At 39.5% G+C, this 25,750-nt stretch overlaps 1 protein-coding gene across 2 annotated transcripts in view; it reads right to left on the reverse strand.

Annotated features, from left to right (window-relative positions):
* Positions 1–750: 750 nt before the first annotated feature.
* loxl1 (lysyl oxidase-like 1) overlaps positions 751–25,750 on the reverse strand; it is a 36,543-nt gene continuing 11,543 nt past the window's right edge. Inside the window, exons 2-8 of one of the 2 annotated variants that reach the window (XM_010878642.5) lie at positions 24,911–25,019; positions 20,853–20,990; positions 7,501–7,657; positions 2,954–3,049; positions 2,382–2,497; positions 1,711–1,745; positions 751–1,618 (exon numbers count right to left, since the gene is read on the reverse strand). In XM_010878642.5, the coding sequence (XP_010876944.1) occupies positions 1,739–1,745; positions 2,382–2,497; positions 2,954–3,049; positions 7,501–7,657; positions 20,853–20,990; positions 24,911–25,019 (623 nt within the window). In that variant the 3' untranslated portion in view covers positions 751–1,618; positions 1,711–1,738. Of the gene's footprint in view, positions 1,746–2,381; positions 2,498–2,953; positions 3,050–7,500; positions 7,658–20,852; positions 20,991–24,910; positions 25,020–25,750 lie in introns of both variants that reach the window. The other variant, XM_020051530.3, reaches the window with a different exon arrangement.

A 25,750-nucleotide genomic window follows, 5' to 3' on the forward strand; every position in this document is an offset into this window, starting at 1 on the left:
CCATTAACTGCCTGAACCTAAATCTTTACACATTGGGACAATATGATGAAGACGATAATAATTTCAGTCCAAAGACCTAAAAGTGGTGTAAATGTATGTCTTTATTGGATATGCCATATTTAACAATTGTTCAAGAACAGAAACATTCAAGCAAATCAATATATTTAATGATACTTGCAATATTCAACAAATATAATATGGTAATTTAATTCCATACATAGGTAGACCACTATGTACAGTGTTAAAATTGTAATTTGTAATATGCCACAAACAGAATATAACAGACTATGCCTTTATTTGCATTTGTTCAAATCTTAAAAGTTTTTTTACTGTAATTGTGTGTTGCAACGGAGTGGATCGGAGACCATAGTGGGCCATCATCACAGGGATGTATAATGGAAACCTTACTCTCAACTGGAAACAATAGGTCACTCTTTTAGAGGTAGGTAGAGACGGCACCTCAGCCCTGTCTGTAACACCAAACCAAACCTACTATTCTAATGGCACTGGAAGGATAGGTTTTAACAACAGTAGTTTCGTTTTTACAGTCACTCTGCCGCAACACACTCAAACTAATCAAAAGTATGATTTGGATTAGAAAAAGATATGAGTTAGTGGAATTACAAATACAGCAATGGTTCAAACACAGTATTTAAGACCTTTTCATAAAAAGAAACTAACTACAATCAATTTAACCAGGTACAGTTTTCCATAGGTCAAATCATGCATCAGTGGGTAATTGTCATGTACATTCCTCTTAAAAAGCTCCAGATAACCTAATTGGCATCTGACCAGTGTTGCCAGTTGAAAAAGAAACACAGATCCAATGTAAACAAATGGTCTACACTGTGAATGTCTTGCTCTCTGGAAAGCATATATTTGAAAATAAATGGCAGTTCTGCCAGCTAAGCTTTACGTTTGCTTTTAAGACAAATAAGAAAATGAAGGACAAGAATAAAAGCTGACTTTGAGGAGATTTTAGAAGAAGTAAAGCTTTGGGTTCCGACGGCCTCTTTATGTTGAGTAACTGCTTTGAGACTAGCACATGCAAACAAACAAGACCTAGCTTCTCTACTCTCTCTAGTCACTGGATAACACTGTGTAGATGTGCTTAGAATCTAAATATTTTCAAACTGGCATGAAGAGGAGGAGGAAACCACTCTTTAATGGTCACTCTGAGTCATTGGCTGGGCTGCCATGCCTTCCAACCAGACAGCATGGATGAATGCACGCACAAACACTTCTCCACACTTTTTGTTGGATTGTGTCTGCTCCCTAACTTGTCTGGGACCACAAATTTCAGGACCAACTCCATTTCACACCTTCTTTAAAACCAAACTGAGCTACTATTCACAATACACAGAGGGTTACAGTGAGCAATGGATTTACAATGTCCCAGATGTTTAGGATTTTGTGTACACAAGCGGAACAGGAATAAGAGCAGTGGGGATGGAGAGAAAGTTCTGGATGATATAGAAGGGACAGCCAGCGAGGCTGCAGGAGGCAGACTGGAGTGTTGAGTTCTATTTTATTTTCAGTGTTTGTGCTTGTGTAAAAAAAACATGTTCTCTTCAGTGCCACTGGAACCCTGGTTCACTACGGGTCCAGGGAACAAAAACTAAAAAACAAATAGAACAATAACTACATCGACAACAACAAAAACAGTTCCATTCACATTTAAATGGAACAGCACTCCCCTGAAGGACTCACCCTGGCAGTGCAGGCTTTACACATCCACTCAGGACCTTCAGGATGATACAAAGAAAACAATGAGGCTGGTGTTCATATCACAAACAGAGACAGAGAGGTTAGTGTACCTGTCCACACATTCTTATTGAAGGCCCTTTTCTGCTGACAGAGGTATCAGAAGGGACAGTGTAGAGCTGCATAATCCATAGCTAGGCTCATTCACAGAGAGAATTCAAACTTCTATATCATTCCAATGTCAAACTCACTGTTGGATCATATGGTTAAATGGTTTCCTGAAACTTCCGACTAGCCCACTCATCTGATTATTATTTGTGTACTTCCTCATGGGATGAGAGGTGATTTGCCAGCTCACTTGAAACTAATGTTTCATTGCTCAGATATAGTATGCTCTAAAGTTGAGTGTCTTTCATAAAATGATGATGATTTAGCAGTAAATCAGTGTAATAATACACTTCTTAATCGACCCAATGGACGTTTGAATAGCCTTGCAGCTTCTTTTGAGAGGTGATATAAAACGTTTAATAATCGTAAATTATACTGACTTTGATGAATATGATTTACAAAATCATTAGGTAATAAACTAAAAGCCATTAGTTCTAGCAGGTCATTTGGCATAACGATGAGAGAATCTCTTTTGAATAGTTTCATTAAAGAGGCGTTGCTGTACTTACTGTGATATCTTGCAGTTGTTTGTTGTGACAAAACGTCCTGTGTAGTGGATATTACACCTCACCACATTGTTGGTGAAGTCAGACTCCAAGATAAGGTATTTTGGGTTGACCTGGAGCTGAGAGGCAGAGGAGAACACCGTTTTTTTATATTTTATTTTGTGTGTGACTCTGTTTTTCAGTGTAGGAAGAGTAGCTGTTGCTAATGCAAAAGCTAACAGGGATCGAAACAAACAAATTAACAAACAAGATGATACTGCTGAAGCTAAGGAGGTAGGAATGAAACAACAATCTTACACAGTATGTAAACCAGTGTGTCAGTGAAACTCTGGGGAGGGAATAGGGCAATAAGGAATATATATTGCAATGGGTGTGCAACCCAGATTGGGATTTGAAACTCACTGAAAGACCTAGGAAATGATTTGCAGGTTAAGACAAATTCCAAATGTTGTATAACTTTCCGATCAATTTGTTCCAGTAATCTGGTCAGGTGAACCTTTTTCATATAGAATGTTCGCTTGCTTCATTGAACCTTCCAATTACACTCAAGAACTTTCCTCTATATCTTTTCTTACCTTTAGTATGTAGTTCCCAGGTTGGATGTCTGTTATATCAATCCACTGGCAATCAATATCAGCGTTGTACGTATCGTAGCATCCCGGACTCAGGCCCTAAAGGAACATGTGGAACACAAACAGACCATGCATATTTCTCATCACCATAGAAACAAATCAGCCCCATCTTTGACTCCTAGTAAGACTCTCACTGACTGAGTTGGAAGAACTATTAAACTACAGAAATTTCGTCCTTGACCATTAAAAACTCAGATTGGTGCAGAACCAGGTCTACAATATTAAAGGGACATTTTACCCATTGAAACTTTAAAAGATTTCCATCATGTTTGAGAGATTTCTAGGTTTCTAGATTTCAAGGGATTTGTTTCACTCATAACTGTCCAGAAAGAGTTCAGGAATGGGATTTGCGTGCTAACCAACACACACATAAGACATCAGAATGTGAACTGAAGGAATAATAAGATCTTAAAAATTAATGTAGTCATGTTTTCTTTCATTTTGCAAAGCCTCCGTGTTATACCATGTTCTACTCTTCATGCTATGCAAAGTCAATTTTTGTGTAGTTGCAGATGTTCTGAACTCATGATGTCTTTCAGTAATATTCATATCTGTGAAGTGCCAAACATTTTCCTCTGTCTAAAAGACTAATACTCTGGGGGAACAGTACTTTCTGTTTGTCCTTGGACCCCCCCTTCCCTCGGTGGGACCTCTAAACATCATCCCAGTAGACTGTCTGGGTAATGTTAGCTAGCTAACTTACTTTACATTTTATTTATTTACTTTATTTATACAGGGAAAACCAGCTGAGACTGAGGTCTTATTTACAGTGGTGTCCTGTATTACAACAACAAACAATAAAAACATGAATAAAACAACAAAATGATATAAAACACATTTTAAAAAAGCAAGTACAATTAACTGTAAAATGTTCAGTCAGACACTTTTTCAAATGTGCTGTGGACAGAGTATCCTTCAACCTAAGGTCATCATTCCAAGTCTGTGGGGCACAGAAGGTAAACGATGTTGTACTTATCTTAGACTGAGCCCGGGGAACCTTGAGAGCTATCCAATCTTGTGATTGTGTTTGATAAGGGCTGTTTTTCAATATAATTTTAGAGGCAAGATAATTTGGAAGTTTCTGTAGGATGGCTTTATCAACAGAAAATATAAAGTGTCTTGCCTTTCTGGAAAACAAGGAATCCCAACAAACAGCAGCATATAAAAGACAGTGGTGTGTATAAAAGCTTTCACCAGTAATAAAACTTAAAGCAGCATGTAAACAGAGTCCAGGCTTTTTAAAACAGAAGCGGAGGCATGCATGTACAGTATCACCATAATCTTAACACCGACAGAAAAGTGGCCTGAACATTTTCATTTTAATGTCAAGATAACAAGCATGCTTAGTTTCTATAAAAGAACCCAGTTCTGATCTTCATTTTTTATATACATTGATTAGCCATAACATTATGATCTCCTGCCTAATATTGTGTAGGTCCACCTTTTGCCGCCAAAACAGTCCTGACCCATCGAGGCATGGGCTCCACTAGACCTCTGAAGGTGTGCTGTGGTATCTGGCACCAAGGCGTTAGCAGCAGATCCTTAAAGTCCTGTAAGTTGCAAGGTGGAGCCTCCATAGATCAGACTTGTTTCTCCAGCACATCCCACAGATGCTTGATTGGCTTGAGATATGAGGAATTTGGAGGCCAAGTCAACACCTCAAACTATTCCTGAACCATTTTTGTTTTGTGGCAGGGAGCATTATCCTGCTGAAAGAGGCCAATGCCATCAGGGAATACCATTGTCATGAAAGGGTGCACATGGTCTGCAAAAATGCTCAGGTTGGTGGTATGTGTCAAAGTAACATCCGCATGAATGGCAGGACCCAAGGTTTCCCAGCAGAACCTTGCCCAAAGCATCACACTGTCTCCGCCGGCTTGCCTTCTTCCCTTAGTGCTTCTGGTGCCATGAGTTCTCAAAGTAAGCGACACACACACACCAGGCCATCCAGGTGATGTAAAAGATGTGATTCATCAGACCAGGCCACCTTCTTCCATTGCTCCGTGGTCCAGTTCTGATGCTCACATGCCATTGTAGGTGCTTTCGGCAGTGGATATGGGTCAGCATGGGCACACTGACTGGTCGGCTAAGCAGACCCATACGCAACAAACTGCGATGCACTGTGTATTCTGACACCTTCTCAGCAATTTGAGCTACAGTAGCTCGTCTGTTGGATTGGACCACACGGGCCAGCCTTTGCTCCCCATGTACCTCAATGAGTCCCTCAGATCCTTACGCTTGCCCATTTTTCCTGCTTCTAAAAAATATATTTTGAGGACAGAATGTTCACTTGCTGCCTAATATATCCCACCCACTGGCAGATGCCATGATAACGAGATTATCAGTGTTAATCACTTCACCTGTCAGTTGTCATAAAGTTATGGCTGATCAGTGTATATGGTAAACAGTAACATGCCCAATATTGAACCCTGGAGAACTCCTTTATGAACTGCGATAAACTTACGTAACAACCGCTTGAGTCCTGTTTATAAGACTAACATTAAAAACAATTTTCATGCCCAATGAGGACAATTTGTCCAACAAGACGGAGTGGTCAACAGTGTCAAATGCCTTGGACAGATTAATTAACTTAGTTTGCATCCTAAGCCTTAGCAATATCATCTACAACCAACGTGGTTGCAGTAATAGGACGGTGCCCTGGTCTAAAACCAGACTGAAATTTTTCAATATCCCATTTTTAATTAAAGAAATAACACAGCTATATGCTTACTAGTGACTCCAATATCTTAGCAGGACAAGACAATTAAGAAATAGGTTGATCATTATCAAGGACACTAGTGTCTTCACCTTTATGTAGAGGCAGCATATGTGCAATTTTCCAAATAATTGGAATGATCCCAGTTGATAAAGATTAGTGCCCCTGAGATAAACATTGCTGCCCTGCCCAGCAGGCATAGATTAATCAGGACCAGTTGGTTTCCTAGCATTTATAGGTATTAAAGCATTTAACTCCTTATTTTCTGAGAATGTTCCCTAAAACCAATCTTGACTATCACAAAGTTTTCTGCATAAATATCCAATTATCATGGGAGGCAGTTGTAGAATGTTTTTCAGAGAGGTTGCTGGCTCTAATAAAGTGGCTATAAAGAGCATCACCAATAGTGTTCTTGTCAGTAATAGGACCAGTCTCCAAGACTAATTGCTTTGGTAAGGAGGTGTTTGAGCTGTTGAATATATTACATAACACAAGGGCATGTCATCATGATTTGAAGCATAACATTTTTGCAAGTGACCTCACATGGTGATACTGAACCCAAGCTTTCTCCTGGTGCTATCCTGATGAAGCAGTTTCCAAAATGGATTGAATTATTTTTTAGTAATTGAAATTGGACCACAATAGTTTTGAGTGGTCAATGTTGGCAAATAGGTAAGTTCATTCTGTTGATGTTGTGCATTGCTTCCTGCTAAACAAACTGTGGCTGTTGAACTGACCCACTAAAAATGTGCTTAGTAAGTGAGCTATTGTGACGTAGGTCACTCGTGTTGTGGCGGTGTGCTGCTGATCCGTTTTGGGGTCAAAGACCAAAATGGGAGCCTTCGTGTCAGTGCCGTTTTGTTACTTTGTTTTTTGCCTTTCCCTTATGCACTCACTATCCTCACATAATAACCAGAAACAGATGTTTCAGACCACAGTTTATGAGCCTAAGTGTCTACCTGGGTCTAAGAATTGTTGGTGTATGTACAGTGATGTTAGTGTGAGATGTGTTCATGTACAGTGTTGAGCCCCTTTGACCTTTTCTACACATCATCGTGATAGAAATGAAATCAAAATGGAGACTTTGCTGGATATGTCTCTGGACAAATTTTTATCCATTTGTCTTTGCAAAATTGCCTGATCAATCAATCAATCAAATCAATCAAATGCATTTTATAAAGCCCTTTTTAGAGCCGCATTGTTCTAAAGAGGTTTTACAGATACCCTGCCTGAAACTCAAAAGAACAAGCAACAAGAGATAATGCACAGAGATAAGCCCAGTCAAGTTGGATGGGGACCTTTGGTGAACAGCAATTTTCTTTTTCACATATTCTCAACCAGACTGAGGCCTGAGCTATGACTAAGCCACTCTGGGACATTTACCTTTTTGTTTTTAAGCCACTCCAATGTGACTTTGGCGGTATGTTAAAGGTTAACGTCATGTTAGAAAATCATTCTCCCAAATCCCAGGTCTCTTTCAGATTTCAGCTGGTTTTATTCAAGGCTTTCCATATACTTTGCTGCATCCATTTTACCATTTATAGTCACAAGCTTTACAGGGTGTGATGTAAATAAGCATCCCCATATCATGATGCTGATACAATTATGCTTTATGGTAAGGATAGTGCCCCCCCCACACCCCCACCTCCAGCTCCTGGAAAAAATGCCCTTCTCGCCAGACTTATTCACAATTCTGCCACATTTTTTGATAAAAGGTGAATACTTTTGAGAGTCACTGTATCTACCTGAAAGAGAGATGTGCTGTTGTATCTACCTGAGTGTGAGATGTGCAGGCGTAACGCTTCAGGTGGCCAAAGTCACAGGTGGTGTCCTCAAGACAGAAGCTGGCCTTGTGTCCCTCCGCCACCTTCCTTCCTGTAGTGACCTCCAACAGGTCATAGTGGCTGAACTCATCCATGCTGTGGTAGTGTCTGTAAATAGACAAAATGACACATACATAGGTGGTAGTACAATAACATTGTAGTAAACACTAAAAATGTGTGTAGGGCAGGAAGGAAGCAATATGGTATAACGGAAAAATGTCATCCTGGAATGTTTTTTCGGGGAGAAAAATGTCACAACATTGCATTCAATTGGTGGGTGGGAGGGGGGTGGGTGCTACATAAATGAATCTCAGACATGACTCCTAAAAGAGTACATTGCATTCAATAAAGGCAAAAATTGTCTCACAATGTTTTACAGTATGCCTTGAGAAATGCATAGAGGACATTAAGCTTAAGTGAATACATTGAATTCAATAGGAGGAAGATTAGACTCAAAATATTGACATGTAAAGAAAGGCATCAAAGACACGACTCAAGTGAATACATAGCTTTCAATGAAGGGAAGATTAGCTTCACAATGTTGATGCCTAGAGAAATGTGTCACGGACATGAGCCCTTAGTAAATACACTACATTTAATAGGGGGAAGATTAGCCTCACATTATTGATGCCTAGATAAATGTGTCATGGACATGAGCCCTAAGTGAATACATTTTGTAGGGGGGTATGATTAATATCACACTACGGACACCTAGTGCAGGCAGATATAAACTCAAAGATAGACATCTCTCTCAATTTGAATATGGCACTATATCCTTTTCTCTTCTTTTTGTCCCTCCATCTTCTCTCTCTCCTTACCCATGTCTCAGTCCAGCTCCTTTATGACCACCATTCTCTTCTCTTTTGATCATCTTCTCATACTCCTCTTGCCTCCTTTAGTCTCTCTTCTGCCTCCCTATCTCTCTCTCCCACTACTTCCCTCTTTCCTAGCACTTTTTTATATCCATCTGTTCCCCTCATCTCTCCCACCTCCCCACACAGTAAATAGCCTCTCTGTTGACTCCCTCCCTCCCTCCTCTCTATCGCTTCTTCTCCCTTCCTTTGTCTTCTGTTACTCTTTCTCACTCTTATTTCTCTTTCCCCTCCCTCCCTTCTTTACCTTTTCCCTCTTTAATCCCTTTCCCTCATTCACTCTCCTCCTCTCTCTATGCCTCCCCATTCTCTCCTCCTCCTTCTTCACCCCCCAAACCCTATCATCTGTCACTCTCTCAGTCTCCATCCTCTCTCCTTCTCTCCATTATCTCCCCCAGCTCCATTCTCTCTCCCTCTCCATTCTCTCTCTGCTCCACCTCTGACCTTTCTCACATCTTCACAGACAGTATATGGACTTGTAAAGATGTGCCAAGGACACTGACATATAAGACAATACATTGCCGGCCGCTACAGGTAAATATCTCCCTACTGAATGCAATGCATTGACTTAGGAGTCATGTTCCTGATTCATTTCCCTTGGCTTCACTAGTGTAACACTAATCTTTCCTTCATTTAATGCAATGTATTCCCTTAGCAATCATGTCTTTGACTCCTTTCTTCCAGCATCAATACTGTGAGAGTAATCTGTTGCTCATTGAATGCAATGTATTTACCTAAGCCTTATATCTTTGATGCTTTTCTCTGTGCATCAATAATGTGACAATAATCTTCCCTCTATTAAATTTGTTGTGTTAACTTTAGTGTTATACCAATTTACTATTATTTCTCTTTTCGATTTATATAAATCTATTTCTCTATCCATTAATAATAATACCCTTACAGACTGCAATGTACAGCTCCATAAAATATTGAGAGACCACTGCACCTTTTTCTTTCCTTTCCAAAAAAGTTAAAAAGGAAAGTTTTGAGTGAGGAACAGAAGCATTCAATTTGCAGTGGTCTCCTAATTTTAACCATTCTGTTCCTCTCTCAAAACCTTCCTTTTCAACTTTTTTGGAAAGGAAAGAAAAAGGTGCGGTGGTCTCTTAATGTTTTCCAGAGCTGTATTTACGAATGCCTCATGTCATGTTACTAGACTGAAGCTTTTTAATTACATCATGTTGGACCAAAATTTAAACCATCCGATTTTTATCTTTTCCTATTTCAATGTGATTATTTTATCTACAATGACTTACAGGAGCAATTAGGATTAAATGTCTTGCACTGCGATAAGATTTTTTGTTGCATGTTTCCTAATGGATTTGAACCAGTGACTTTTCATTCCGTATGTCTGTACTGAGGAAAACATCAACCATGATACAGACCAGGTCTTTTCCCATTGTACTGCAATGAGGAAAAAACATGAATGTGATATCAATATTTTTCCACGGAATGCGACGTACTGAAAAATACATAATGTCCTGTGATTGTAATATTTTTTTCAACCACATTCCAGGATGATGTTTTGAGAAAAGAAAAAAAAAAAGAAAAAAAGAAACGTTGCAAAATTTTACATGCCAATTCAGGTAGGAACTGGTAAAACAAAAAATACTAGATGTGCTCATATATGATTTGAAGATCATCAGTAAATCAACACCAAGCAAACCACTAACTGCAAACGACCATCCAGAGTCAATCTGTGTTTATATTTAAATAAGATGTGCTAGATCTATTTGAACAGCCTGTTGCCCTGATATGACAACACTTAAACTGACAGTGATGGCGCGGCTTGACTGAGCGTATCATAGAGTGTCAGATGAGAGTAGAATCTAATAGCAAATAAAATGCACTGGCGAAGCAAGACATTAACAATCTAATGATGAATGAGAGCTTGATAATTACTTCATATAAATCTGCAAAGATTGAATCACTACTGCAAGAGTCAATTATTGAGTGTGTTCTGTGTGTCATTTGTTGAGTAGCTGTTGAGGGATATTTTCTGACATGTGGGCCTTTTGAAAATATTAACTTTAAAGACATGCAATTTAAACTATATATATTATCAATGATCAATAGCATATCGGATATGTTTAGTCTAGGGAATATATTCACTATGAACATTCTATGAACTAAGAAAATACTATCTACACTTATCTACACCCTATAATGGACACTTATGCAACTGCCTAGCTACAATTTAACTATATATTATTAAACATTTTCTTTATATAAACCAACATAAAAAACAGATTAAAAACTGATCGAGTTGGCACTGGGTAGAATATTCAATAACCTGGTTGATGGCAAAACACAGTGTATGTTATCATGTCATCTGTGTACTTTCTGAAATTCTGCTACAAAAATAACTACTAAAAACACAAGTATAAGAATATAAGGAACATTGATATTATGTTTGTTTTTGTCTTATAGTACCGTTCAAAAGTTTGAGTCACTTAGAAATGTACTTTTTCCCATGAAAATATACATGAAATACGAATACAGAAAATAAATGGAAAAAGGAAAGGAAATATAGCACCTGACAAGGTTAGAAATCATGATTTATAACTGAAATAATGACTGAGTCTTTCAAACTTTGCTTTCGTCAAATAATTGTCAATTTGCAGCAATTACAACCTGGCAGACCTTTGGCATTCTAGCTGTCAATCTATTGAGGTAATCTGAAGAGATTTCACCCCATGCTTCCTAAAGCCCCTCCCACAAGTTGTATTGGCTTAGTGGGCACTTCTTACGTACCATACAGAAAATCAGCGCCCACATCAGCTAAATAGGGTTGAGATCCAGTGACTGTGCTGGCCACTCCATTATTGACAGAATGCCAGCTGACTGCTTCTTCCCTAAATTGTTCTTTCGTAGTTTGCAGCTGGACTTTTGTTCATTGTCGTGTTTTAGGAGGAAATTGGTTCCAATAAAGCAGTGCCCACAGAGTATGGTATGGTGTTGCAAAATGGAGTGATAGCCTTCCTTCTTCAAGATCCCTTTATCCCTTTGCAAATCTCCCACTTCACCACCACCAAAGCAATCCCAGTCCATCACATTGCCTCCACCATGCTTAAAAGATGGCGTCCAGGTCTATAACACTTTTTTCCAATCTTCCTTTTTTCAGTGTCTGTGTTCATTTGCCCATCTTAATCGTTGGTTTTCTGGGATATGGCTTTCTCTTTGCAACTCTGCCTAGAAGGGCAGCATCTCCGAGTTGTCTCTTCACTGTTGATATTGAGATTGGTGTTTTGGGGGTACAGTACTATTTAATGAAGCTGCCAGTTGAGGACCTGTGACGCATCTGTTTCTCAAACTAGACACTAATGTATTTGTCCCTTTGCTCAGTTGTGCACTGGGGCCTCCCACTCATCTTTCTATTCTGGTTAGAGCCAGTTTGCACTGTTCTGTGAAGGGGTGGTACACAGTTTTGTACAAGATCTTCACTTTTTTAGCAATTTCTCCCATGGAATAGCCTTAATTATTCAGAACAATAATAGACTGACAAGTTTCAGAAGTTCTTTGTTTCTGGCCATTTTGAGCCTGTAATCGAACCCTCAATTGTTGATGCTCAAGATACTCAATTAGTCTAAAGAAGACCAGTTTTATTGCTTCTTTATTCATCACAACAGCTTTCAACTATGCTAATATAATTTCAAAAGGGTTTTCAAATTATCAATAACCCTTTCAAAATGATAAACTTGGATTAGCAAACACAACGTGCCATTGGAACACAGGACTGATGGTTGTGATAATGGGGCTCTGTACACCTATGTAGATTTTCCATTACAAATGGTCAGTTTCCAGCTGCAAAAGTCATTTGCAACATTAACAATGTATACAGTTTATTTCTGAACATATTAATATTGTTTTAAGGGACAAAAATAGCTTTTCTTTTGAAAACAAGGACATTTCTAAGTGACCCCAAACTTTTGAATGGTAGTGTATTTACTTTTACCAATGAGCATACCCTAAAAACAAAAATGCAACACCACTGCACTGTAGAATAATGCTGATATAACATATTTTGAGTATGTGTATATCAATCCTGTTACCATTGCACATCTACATGATTTAGGTTTGAGGTGAAGAATGGCCATTTCTTAACATAGGGTAAAGAGCATGGGAGCACTGTTCTGGAAAATAGGGAGTAAGCATACAGTCATGTGAAAACATCAGTACACCCATAGGGAAAGTTGCCTTTTTTAACACATTTGTGTTATGATATGTAATCTTCACTTCAACTCCAGAAATGCATTTTCATAGTGCAGAAACATTCAAACACCTAGATTCAACAGGTGCCGTTGCCCTCTTTGGCAGAAATAGCATCATATAGCCATTTCTTGTAACTGTCAGTCAGTCTCATAAATTGACTGGGAGGAATTTTTGCCAAATCTTTTTAACAGCACTTGTTCAACTGTGTCATGTTCTTGGGCTTCATATCCCCCCACAGCACTTCAATACGATTGAGTTCTGGGCTTTGACTCAACCATTCCATAACCTTCCAATTGTTCTTTGTGAGCCATTCTGTAACTTTGCTTGTGGATTTTGGATCATTGTCCCTTGTTTCGGTTGGCTTTGTAACTGATAACCTCACATTCTCAAGACTTCTCTGGTACAGTATAGAATTCATGGTTGATGATGGCAAGTTTCAGATGCCGCAAAGCAACTATAATACTACTGCCTTAATGCTTTACAGTTGGTATGCAGTTATTATGCAGATTGCCAGTGATCTGGAATTTTCTCCATTTGTAGATAATTTTTATGACAGTGGAATGATGTACTTTGAATTGCTTGGAAATTGATTTCTAATCCCTTACACACCCATTGCTATAAATAATCTTTCTTGGATAGGAATCTTGATCTTGGTATGACGTGCGACCACACATCCATATGGTGAAGAGCAAACCAATTATGTTTTTTTTTACGTGATATTGGGTCAATTGAAAGTGTTTATCATTGAAAGTGTATGGAATTTAGCAAAAATATCCATGTGTCTAAATATGCAAATGATACAACAACTTTTCTTAACATGAATTGAGCCAAAAAAGAAGTCTACTTTCTTTCAACATGCTATTCAAAAGTCCCAAATGACTTGCCCTGTTATGAATCATAAAATTTGTGGGGATATTCCATTATTTTAAATTGAGGGGCATGTTCCTTGTCAAAACAACAAACATACTGTATATGAGACATTGCGCATATTTACATTACGAGAGAGAAAATAAAACGCTAGTCTCGAATCTTGTTCGATATGTCTCGGAATTAATGTAACACATTCACCCTGAGATGGAGTATGCTGTTACTGTGTGGCATTTTTTCCTCACTGAAAAGCAGGATCAGGCATTACAGAGTTCAGATGAGGGCCGTCATGATCGGCTTAGATTCTAACTACACTACATACTCAGAGGCCGGCCACACCTTAAAAATACAACCACTGAAAAAAAGAACTGAGGAGTTTTTGTCAGAAATGTTTTCCCAAGCTGTACAGGTCAAAGTAATTCTCCATCAGATTGCCACCTATTAGAGATCTTAGATAGTGAATGCTACAAAAAGGTTAGATACTATCACTAGTCTTTCAAAGGAACATTAGATGGGGTATTTGTTTAATTTTGTGTTTCTCTGGTAATCATGCTCATGCTCATCACAGTTTGCAAGCTGTGCTGGAAATTCAGCCTTCTTTATAATGAACTGCCAAAGTCATGCTTTGTGGAACATACTATATAGCTGGGTATAAATAAATCATCTGTATTTTCTCTGACCTTTAGAGGAATAACATTCGCTTTCGTTACAGTCCCAGAAGCTTCCACACGTCCGCTCATGGTGTGCACATTTATCTGGTGTCTATATGCACTTTACAGAGTGGGCTTCGCAGCTTGTCCACACTAACTTTTATATCTTATCTGCTGCTAAAGTGCTTCCTCCCTTTATACTTCTCACACAATGGTCGAATTTGATTGGACTGATGGTGTAGTCTGCATCTCTGCCTCATGCTTCTGAACATCTGAGTTTAAAAACATCTGAGTCATAAAAACACAGCAAGTATTTAACCAACATAAAAAACAATAATCTGCCTATATGGTCAAAGGAGATTCAAAGTAGCATTCTTTAACTCTGGCAACATCAAATAGCTGTGAGCAGGCTCAGCAGAGGGATAATGTTATTTCTTCAATATGTTTGATGGACAGCAACAAACTGCATGAAACCATACAGGACACATCTAAAATACATGCAGGAATATAAAAAATGAATAACACAACAGATTATGCTCAGATTTTTACTAGTTTAATCAGAAACATTGTTTGTCCAACAAGACAGACGAAAAACAAGGCACAGACATAAATGTGTCACTAATTGCATTGGATAAATACTATTCACCGTCAACTTTGTCAAAGCAACCACATTTGTTGGAATGACCTAAGTGCATTGTGGTTGTTTACACAGCTTCTACAGCTTTGGAATGGCTGCGTTCGCTACCACTAGCCTAGAAACCCATTAGAACAAATCATGTCATCAGAATGTGAAATGAGGTTCACCACTCTGAGCCCAGCGTGCCGCTTGTACTGGTTCGTCTCAAATAATTCACAGTGATAACTTAGCACCAGTTGTAGCTGGAAAGTGGACAAAGAGTAAGTGCCCGGAAGTGACCTGAGAGGGCTGGCCACTAACTGTTGCACTCTGAACACCAGCATGTGAATATCCTATTTACACAAACAAATGACACACATACTGATGCTTTTAACCTTAAGCATGCTTTTCAGACTGAGAATACAAGTGGGAAACAAGGTATAGTTTTACATATACATTACATACATTATCACATTGTGAAAAAGAAGGCTCATTTTGTCTACTGCCATTTGGAAAAAATGTCAGTGTGGCAGATAAAACGTATTGTATCTCGATACCCAGATGCAGTAATGGCCTTGTATTTCAGCCAAGTTAAATTTCCCATTACAGTCATCATCTGAACTGCAAACACAGCATCTAATAGCTAAAAAACTGGAGTGTGTTGTCAACCTGGCAATTCATCTCACCGGCACTTTGTGTCCTATTGCTAATTGACAGAATGAATCACCCTTTTTAACTATTTTTACTGAAATTCACCAGTTCCAGAAGCCGGACACTAAGCGTTTGTTTGTTTTTTGTTTGTCTGTGTTTTATTAAAAACTTAATTCAAGTGGGGTAAGAGCTGGATCAAGTTCAGTCAGTAGGAGTCTGTTTAACTAATAATCATTTCCTTGTTTTACCATAGCTACTACTTTTTACAGGCTTTGTGGTTAAATATTGAATGGATGCTTGGAAGGAAACACAGACAGGTAATTTCCACCAATGGAGCAAGTGACAATTGAAAGAAGAAATAATTATTTCCATAGCAGCTGGAGATGGTAAACAGCTCGACTCCAGTGAGGAATAGTGTGTTTCCGCAGGCTAAAAGCTACACCATAATATTCCCCAATGTGAATGTGCACCAATTAAACAAGGAATTTGCCAAAAAAATTCAAAGGAATTCACATGGCTACACCCTTCCCACTGTATTCTGAGAAGGCAGCTCCCTGCAAAACTGTATCTGGTGTGTGTGTGTATACAGTGTGTGTGTGTGTATACAGTATGTGTGCCTGCGGGCAAGGATGGGTATATGTCATGGGAAGGGGTTTTGAGGCCGGAGTTTGGTGCACTTTCTGTCTATGGGTTTGAAATTAGATTGAAGCCTTGCAATTGTTATCTCTTGATGAGAGGGTGACAGACAGGGAGACAGACAGGGGAACAGACAGGGAGACAGACAGGGAGACAGACAGGGAGACAGAGAGGGTGACAGACAGGGTGACAGACAGGGAGACAGACATGGGAACAGACAGGGTGACAGACAGGGTGACAGACAGGGTGACAGACATGGGAACAGACAGGGTGACAGACAGGGAGACAGACAGGGGAACAGACAGGGTGACAGACATGGGAACAGACATGGGAACAGACAGGGAGACAGACAGGGAGACAGACATGGGAACAGACATGGGAACAGACATGGGAACAGACAGGGAGACAGACAGGGAGACAGAGAGGGTGAGAGACAGGGAGACAGACATGGGAACAGACATGGGAACAGACATGGGAACAGACAGGGTGACAGACAGGGTGACAGACAGGGTGACAGTCAGGGTGACAGACAGGGGAACAGACATGGGAACAGACATGGGAACAGACAGGGAGACAGACAGGGAGACAGACAGGGAGACAGACAGGGAGACAGACATGGGAACAGACATTGGAACAGACAGAGAGGGAGACAGACATGGGAACAAACATGGGAACAGACATTGGAACAGACAGAGAGGGAGACAGACATGGGAACAGACAGAGAGGGAGACAGACAAGGAGTCAATGGGTCTAGAGCTGTCTGGATTGGAGGGTTCCTTCACTCACCGTTTGAATCCTGGATTTCCCCTGTGACTATGTCAACTAGAGAAAATGTACTTTTGGAAGAGAGAATGTAGAAGGAGGAAATAAGTGAGAGGGCCGAAATACAGTGAATAGTCTAAAGAATGGCTTTTAATCTCAGTCCAACTGTGACCAAACTGAAAAATGCTTCTGAAAAGCTGTTCAGTGACCAGGGCAACAGAACATATTTCATTTTAGGCAAGGTTTTTGAGAAAAAGGTTCCGAATATAAGATTTCCACTGTACTAATAGCATAAATACAATAATAAATGACCAGAAGACATCTGCCAAGTTAATGTTTCAATTTAGTTTTTCTACAAACTTGTTCAGAGTGCCTGAAAATGTCCCAATTTAAACATCCTGAATGCTCTGTCTATCAGTTTGCATTGATGGGTAGTGTCCTCATACTCACTCAGTAGTGTTCCCCCCACCCCAAACGGACTAGCTGTTAATATTCCGATATTGTTCCTTATAGGAAAGGCAGGAGGAGACATTATTTTAAATGTAGTTTTAAAACATTACAGGCAGGATTCAGGATTCAACTTAATTTTGTGGGATCTACAACTTGTATTGTAATATCATAAATAAATGTTACAATCTCCTAGTCATAGAACATGAGGTAATTACCTCTAGCCCAATTACTGTATATCCTAGTTATAATTGCTACACGTTCCTTTGTCAAAAGCCAAACATGTACCAGACCGGAGGATTCCCCCAAAAAACCCACCCCAAATAATAATATGTTAATATTCATGATACAAAGTGATTGGTAGATTGCCTCTTGTCGTTTTGAGTCCCTGGAACGAGATATGCGTTAAGTAAAGTTAGCAGTCTTTAGTAGCTAGCAGGCAAGAGTAAGGACATTACCATTTAGGCTTAACAGGGCTGTCAACATTTCTTTGTTCACTGTGAAACTACAGTACAATCAAAATAAACATAATGTGTTGCTTGAACTGACGCAAGAACAAACACAGAGGGCACAGCAATTAAAAAACAAAAGTAAGGTGAAACATACTGTCAGAATGTTTGATGCTAACTTTAGTCCCTTTCATTAAGATAAAAATGTAATTAACAACTTCAAAAAAAGAATTGACTCCCACAGTATTGAATCTAAGAACAACGTTATCAAAGCAAAGTTGTTGAAACTTTTCGGGGTTATTGAACAACACGTTCTTGGTGGTTGGTCCTTGGAATATCCTAATACACAAAACATTCCAAACCCACTTTGCACTTTATACCCATTATACTCATTATAACTGATGTCGCAATGCAACAGAAATTATTCTAGGGATAGAATATATTGCAGCCCAGTGTGGGATTTTACCATGCATCCAGGCAGGAGAATGTGATATTTAGTGGATTCCTGGCATTTTCGTTCCAAACCAAACTACAGGAAGCCCAGCAACTTATCACATAGCACCTAGACAAACAGTAGCCATGGTCTTTCAACTCAAGTCAGGGGTCACTGTACACTTGTGTTACATAGAGATAAAGAGAAGGAAAATGGCGTGAACTTCAGCATGTGCATCATCAGAAGTCCAACCACAGACATTTGTAGGCTACTGTCTGATCATTAGACAAGAGTAAGGGTGAGAACTCGTCGGTGCAAGTGGACCGAAATGTCACTTTAACATGTAAATGTTAAGCGCCGTCTGATTAGTTTCTATGGGAATAATGGCTGGTTGTGGAGGGCCACAGGAAAAAGAATCTGTCCAGGTGGCAGGATGTCTTGGTGGTGACCTGTACTGCCTGCCTGCCTGCCCTCAACCTGCCAGAGGATCATTTCGGGAATAGTGAGTGACTTGTGCATGAGGGGTCAGTGAAGATTATTTCTGCGAGCTGCCTTGCCTTGGAGTCATGTGGGACCTTGATGAAGGGCAGGTGGCAGCTGATATGGGTCGCAAAATGTGTTGCAGTTTGCAGCTGCTTTGGTAAGACTCAGGCCCAAATCAGACATTGATGGAGGGGATGGGTAATTGATAATCTGCCCAATGCTTTTCCAGACAGATGAGCAGCCTGATTCTAAACATGTGTTTGGCTCCATTAATTCCTGATTGAAGCTTTTCCTTGGACTCCCTATAGGCCAGTGTTCTTCACTAATTTTCGGACGGGGCCCACTTCGATAGACGAGACGTCATTCTGAGGGCCGCCACAAGACTAAATTACAAAATCCTTAATGCAATGACCCAGCTGAAGGCCTCCAGGAGTGGCCAGATGCCTGTGGGCTTCACTATGAAGAATACCGCTTTTGAGTTCCTCCTTTTTGACACAGAGGCCTATAAGCTTTCCAGTGGACCATGGCTTGTTGTTGCTGCAGGATACAAAGATTTGGGATGGGATGCAAATTTTCTCAAAACCTCGATGTAGAATATGACCCTGTCAGTGTAGCTGAGAATGTCGCGATTGATTTCCTTGAATATGTCCCAAGCTGTGGTCTAATAACAGTGCTTAAGCTCCCCAATGGCTTCATCAGTGAATCTCCTCACCATATGTTTGACAGGCTCGGTGGTTTCAAGTATCTGTCTGCATGCGGGTATGAGATCAGTCAGAGTCCAAGTCAGAGTCTCCGCTCGTCATGAGCCAGTCGACTCACAAGTCTTGAGAATTACATCTCAAGGTCAAGTCAGAGTCATGGACTCGAGTGCTACACAACTTCTAAAGATTATATTACGTGACGTTCTCTATCATTACCAGCAAGGTAGACTCTGATACTTTATTTTACATCTATACATCTTTATTTGACATCTATAAACAACCAGGATATCTGAGCTCTATTTCTCTATTCAAATGATGTCACAGATTTGTCAAATTACCTCCTAGCACATCACAGACAGAGCAAGGTGAATCCAGGATAAATATGGGAGAGGACAGGTATTAATGCTGAGCGGTTCCTGGCAACAACTGGACCCACAAATGTTGATCAGAACCAGTCCATAACCACTCCAAAGTCACTTTGTCAACAAACGTTACTGTAACCTACAGGATTCAAAATAGGCTACAAGACGTTTTTCATCCTTACAAGAATAATGACATTGACTGGGTTTTGTCAAGGAATGGTTAGCACAAATTAGCAAACTTAAAAGTACACTTCATTATTAACCTCACAGTTACAAAGCATTGTATGTTTGGTGTATAGATGATTATTCTGGAAATTGTCTGTGGATTTTCAAAAATGTTAGACAATGTTATGAAACATATTTGTGCACATTGGAGTTGATGATTCAACTCTGACAGCCCTTGAAGTATTTACTTGCGAGGCAAAATTTAATAATATTTATTGTGAGAATCTGGGCCAAAGTTGTTCTTTTTTCTACACAAGCATCCTTTGTAACTGTGATCTGTGCTGTTCCACTAACCCAAATACATACTGTATGAGGTACCAAGAACCAGGCCCATGATGCAACAGCACAGATTGACAGGAAAATGGATCTAGTCTATTACCACTGGCCAGGCATATAGAGGCCTTGCCAATTTGCTAATGGGCAGGCAGCATTCCACAGAGCTGAGGATTTGTAAGGAAAGCAAGACACTTGTTGGAACCCAGAAGTCGTTGTGGAATGTGAGGTCATACAGAAATGCTGGGCAGAAGGCGTCCAAACATATCAATGATGTCATGACAGACTGTATGAAGTAAAGCCATGATGTCACCCGCCTAAAAAAGTGAATGTGAACGTGTTGACCTCTCTTAACCAAAGTATTTCAACCCAAATATACTATCCAGCAAGCATTAAGTGTTACTTGAACACAAAAATGATTCATCCTCAAAAGCAAATATCTTACAGTTTAGCATACAAAGATGGATATTAAAGATGAATATCAACAAGTACTTTATTATAGGGGAGAAACTAGATCACTTCTAGAATATCAACCAGTTGTTTGTTTTAGGGAAGACTCTGGTTCCTCCTAGAATATCAACCAGTTGTTTGTTTTAGGGAAGACTCTTGTTCCTCCTAGAATATCAACCAGTTGTTTATTATAAGGGAGAATCTGGTTACTCACTGATGGCAGCTATGCCACTCCCAGGTGTGTCGGGGTCGGTTGGGCAGGAAGTCGGCTGTCCCCTGGTTCTTAACCCTCTGTGGGAATCGAAGCAATACTCTGACGTCATAGTCTGTAGTCTCAGCGCTGTAGGCAGTGCTGTGGGGAGACGAAAACAAAGTAAGGAACAGCAGTGAGCGAAGGAAAGTACAGATGGCTACAGAGAACTAGTCTCCCAAGGGTTGTTCCAGTCAGTTTTTAATACCACGGTCTCACAGTGTGTTCCTGGAACTAGACAGAATTGAGCAGGCTTGAAAAAAGCTGGAGGGAAGGAGCATGTTGATAAATAATTCAAACTACAGAGTACAGTGATTATTGTACATAGCTTAGCGCACATGTTACAAATCTTATAGCAAAGACAGCTTTGTAGCGGACAGGCATATTATGTGCAGAGAGATCCAACACATCTAATATTAAAAAAATGAAAATAATAACATGCACTTCAAAGTATCAGGAAAGACCTTGGGTATTCATCTTATGACTATTGTTGACATCAGAGTGTATCGCAGGCACATTTCACAAAAAAAATCCATGATTGCTGTGAACACTGAGAGGAAATAACAGAGGGCTTCGAGGAATGGTTGTGCTTGAGATGGGAAGGCATACTGTAACAACAACAGAGCCATTGGGACAACACAGTCCACTGCCGTAACACTCATGCTATGCCTTTTGGCACTCTGGGTAACTCTACTGTACCCGTCCCATCCTGGGTCAGTGCCGAGGTGTGTTCTGTGGCCGTTGACTTAGCCTCTCAGAGAACCATTTACGGACAGTTCCCAAGGAGATTTTTAGGTTATTATTGTTTTACTGTGTATTGAGTCCCAAATGGGAAATAATGCAGCTTAACTGAATAAAAATTTAAAAACCTTGGTAACACTTTATTTGTGCATAAGAGTGACATGAAACAGTCATGATACTGTCATAACCATGACATGACACATGAAGGAATAATTTTGAATGTTTATGAATGTTGTAATTAGGTGTCATTTTGTTGATTATGTAATTTTTTATGCAAGGTTGACATTGTTTGGGATGTCTTTGTTAAGACAACTTGACATTAACTGAGACAAAATATCCTGTCAATGTCTTTGTTATGAAAACTTGACCTTAACTGAGACAACTGAGACTGTCAGTGTCTTTTTATGACAACATGACAGTAAATAGAGAATTGCACACGTGAGTCACTGAAGATTCACCTCAAAATGATGGAGTGGCACCACTGGTTAGCCATACACCATTATAATAATGTCTTGAGCAGACTTTTCCATGATGTGAAAAAATAAGTCAAGTTAATATCAAAGTTTTTTGCAGGAACATATTTTGTACTGTAATTTTGTTAATGTTAATGCAGGACATCCATACATGTAACTAGTGGTTTGCATGAACAATAGGCTAAGTAATATACATTATTCAAGAGATAATATCCAGAACACGCAGGTGTTTGGATCATTGACGATTAGCTAATTCCTTGTTTTTAGCTGGCTTTGGTTGATTATTAACTGGCTCCAGTTAGCTGTATGCTAGCTCCATTCAAGTGTTTATCAGTTCCGGGTAGCACTTTGCTAACTTGCTCAGCCATGTTCTATTTGTGTTAACATGAAGGAAATTTGTTCGAATTATCACAATCTAGCCTACTTTATAAATAATGTTTTTAATCTAATCATATTTAGAATAGTTTATATTACTTAGGCTATTGTTCATGCAAAGAACTAAGTACTGTACATGAATGGATGTCCTGTATCAACCTTAAAAATTTACAGTACAAACTGTGTGTTCTTACAAAAAATGTTCCTGTGTCCAAGACATGAACAAATGACACTACACTCTATTATTTAATGCATTTTTAAACCATTAATAAAGTAAGGGTTATCATTGTTTGTTCATGTCTTGTTCATCATTGTTCATCAATGTTCATTCAAGATAACTACTGCATTTGTTAATGGTTGTTCATGTACACGCAAAGTGTTACCAAAGTAGGATTGTTGAAAGTATTTATTTTTAGGAAACATTAGTTGTGCAAGAACAATAAAGGAAATGTCTTGCTTTTGTTAAGGTATTTAAAAGCATTTGACAGATTTAATTACATCTTAATGACAAGTCCAAATTGTATCAATGTACCTGAGATCAAGACAAATATTCATGTCACTGTTATGAATGCCTTTGACAGTGTTATAACACGTCATGACATCTTAATGACAAGTCCAATTTGTACCACTTAACTTGAGGTCAAGAAAAATGTTCATGACACTGTTATGAATGCATTTGACAGTGTTATAACATGTCATGACATCTTTATGACAAGTCCAAATTGTACCACTGTAGTTGAGGTCAAGGAAAATATTCATGACACAATTATAATGGTCTCATGACAATCAATGTCAAAACCAACCACATATGACATTTGTATTTAATGCTAACACATAAATCAGAATAGTTTCTTCAAGTTTGATAATCAGGCCTGCGATGACATGTTCATGACAGGTTATGTTTCTGACTAACTACGCCACAGCATGGTTTGGCTGTTGCGCCGTAGCCGACTGGAAGGCCCTGCAACGGGTGGTGTAAACCGCCCAGCACATCACTGGTACCCAGCTCCCGGCCATCGTAGACCTCCAGCACAAGCGGTGTCTGCACAGGGTGTGCAGCATCATCAGAGACCCTTCACATCCATGCCACAAACTGTTTGCCCTCCTTCCATCAGGCAGGTGGTACAGGTCTCTTCATTCCCGCACCAGCAGGCTCAGGAACACTTTCTTTCCATCTGCTGTAACCCTGCTGAGCTAGGTGACCCATCACTAACCACACCCACCCTTTGTACTACTGGACTCGGACACTGCCTTGCAAAGTTTCCAGCTGTTACAGGTACATGTCTACCTCGGGAACCTCATTGCTGCTATCCCTACATTTCAGTTGCACATGCTACCCTACTCCTTCAATTTCATTGTACTGTACTTGTTCAATTACAATAAAGTTGAATCTAATCTAATGTTGTCGTGGTTAATATCAAGTTGTCATAACAAAGACATTGACAGGTGATGTTGTCTCAGTTAATGTCAAGTTGTCATAAGGAAGACATCCCAAACAAAGTCAACCTTGCATAAAAAATGACATAATCAACCGAATGACACCCAATGACAACATTCATAAATGTTCATAATGATTCCTTCATGTGTCATGTCATGGCTAAGACAGTATCTTGCCAGAGTCATGTGACTCTTATGCACACCCCTTCAAATAAAGTGTTTCAAAGCCTCTTCTTGGAAATGTGGCCAGACACATGTCGGTAAAAACCCATTTTCGATTTATTTATATGAAAAGGGGAAATTGAGGACAAACATTTGTAAATACCACTTCAAACCACACTGCCAAAACAGAAATTGCATTATTCATAATGAGCATCAGAATTATTATATATTTTTTATTATTAAGACATTTACATAAAGACCTGGGAAGCCGTTAGGGTTAACTGCCCTGCCAATGGAGAGTAAAACACCATTTTCACTTTGCTGGCTTTATTTATTCTAGCAACTTTTCGGCTACTGGTCAGTTACTCCACCCAATACGCTACTTACATAATCTCTTTAAATTTACCAAGCCGATGGCTAAAACAGTCTGATATGGGAAATATCAACAGCTTAGACATTTAGGCTGAAAATTCCCTAATATGGCACATTCCAGGGCTGCACAACACTGTTCTTGTGAATTTTCTCTCCAACCCCTGTCTAGACATTGATTCTGATAATTAGCTAGATAAAAGGCTAAATCAGGTTAGTCACAACTGGGCTTGAAGACAAATCCTACAGGTTGGTTGTTCTGCTGGAAAAGGGTTGGGCAGCCCTGGTAAATGGAATCTTTCAATCTGTTCTAACTGGAAGAGACAGACTGTTCTTCAGAATGTGTGTACTGGCTTAAAAAAAGTGGTGATAATCTTTCATGTCATGAAGGTATGCAGAGTGGCTATGAGTAACATTATTATATGATCTTGTGATTCAAAGCAAAAACAGACAGTTATCTCTTACCTTGCCAAGCATTTCTCCTCTGCAGCACAGCGGAGAGAGTACATGTGAGCCCTCTGGATGTACGTGGATGCCTGCACATAGTTTGGATCAGGAACCAGGTCTGGCAAACCTAGAACAATACACTTGGCTCAACACATTGTATCCTTCAGCAGCAATTTATTCAATCATGTCAGTACAGTACCTTGAAGCCAATGTCAACTTTTGGAGGTCTGCTTCCTCCTTTGGACAGAATATAGAGCATTGCTGTGGAGCACCAGTCAGTGAAGTCATTCATCAAATAAAACTGCACAGCTTTTCGTCTATTTACAGTGGATATAAAAAGTATTCACTCCCTGTTAAAATGCCAGGTTCTTGTGATGTAAAAGAATGAAACAAAGATAACTCATGTCAGAACTTTTTCCACCTTTAATGTGACCTTTAACATTAACAATTCAATTGAAAAACAAACTGAAATCTTTGAGGGGGAATAATAAAAAACTCACAATAACCTGGTTACATAAGTGTGCACACCCTTAAACAAATACTTTGTTAAAGCACCTTTTGATTTTATTACAACACTCAGTCTTTTTGGGTAGGGGTCTATTAGCATGGCACATCTTGACTCCTCTTTGCCAAATCGCTTCAAATCTTTCAGATTGCGAGGACATCTCCTGTGCACAGCCCTCTTCAGATCACCCCACAGATGTTCAGTTGGATTCAGGTCTGGGCTCTGGCTGAGCCATTCCAAAACATTAATCTTCTTCTGGTGAAGCCAGGCTTTTGTGGATTTGGACGTGTGCTTTGGGTCGATGTCGTGCTGTAAGGTGAACTTCCTCTTCATCTTCAGCTTTCTAATGGACG

Source organism: Esox lucius, chromosome 2 (assembly GCF_011004845.1).
Source record: "Esox lucius isolate fEsoLuc1 chromosome 2, fEsoLuc1.pri, whole genome shotgun sequence".
Classification (NCBI taxonomy): Eukaryota; Metazoa; Chordata; class Actinopteri; order Esociformes; family Esocidae; genus Esox; species Esox lucius.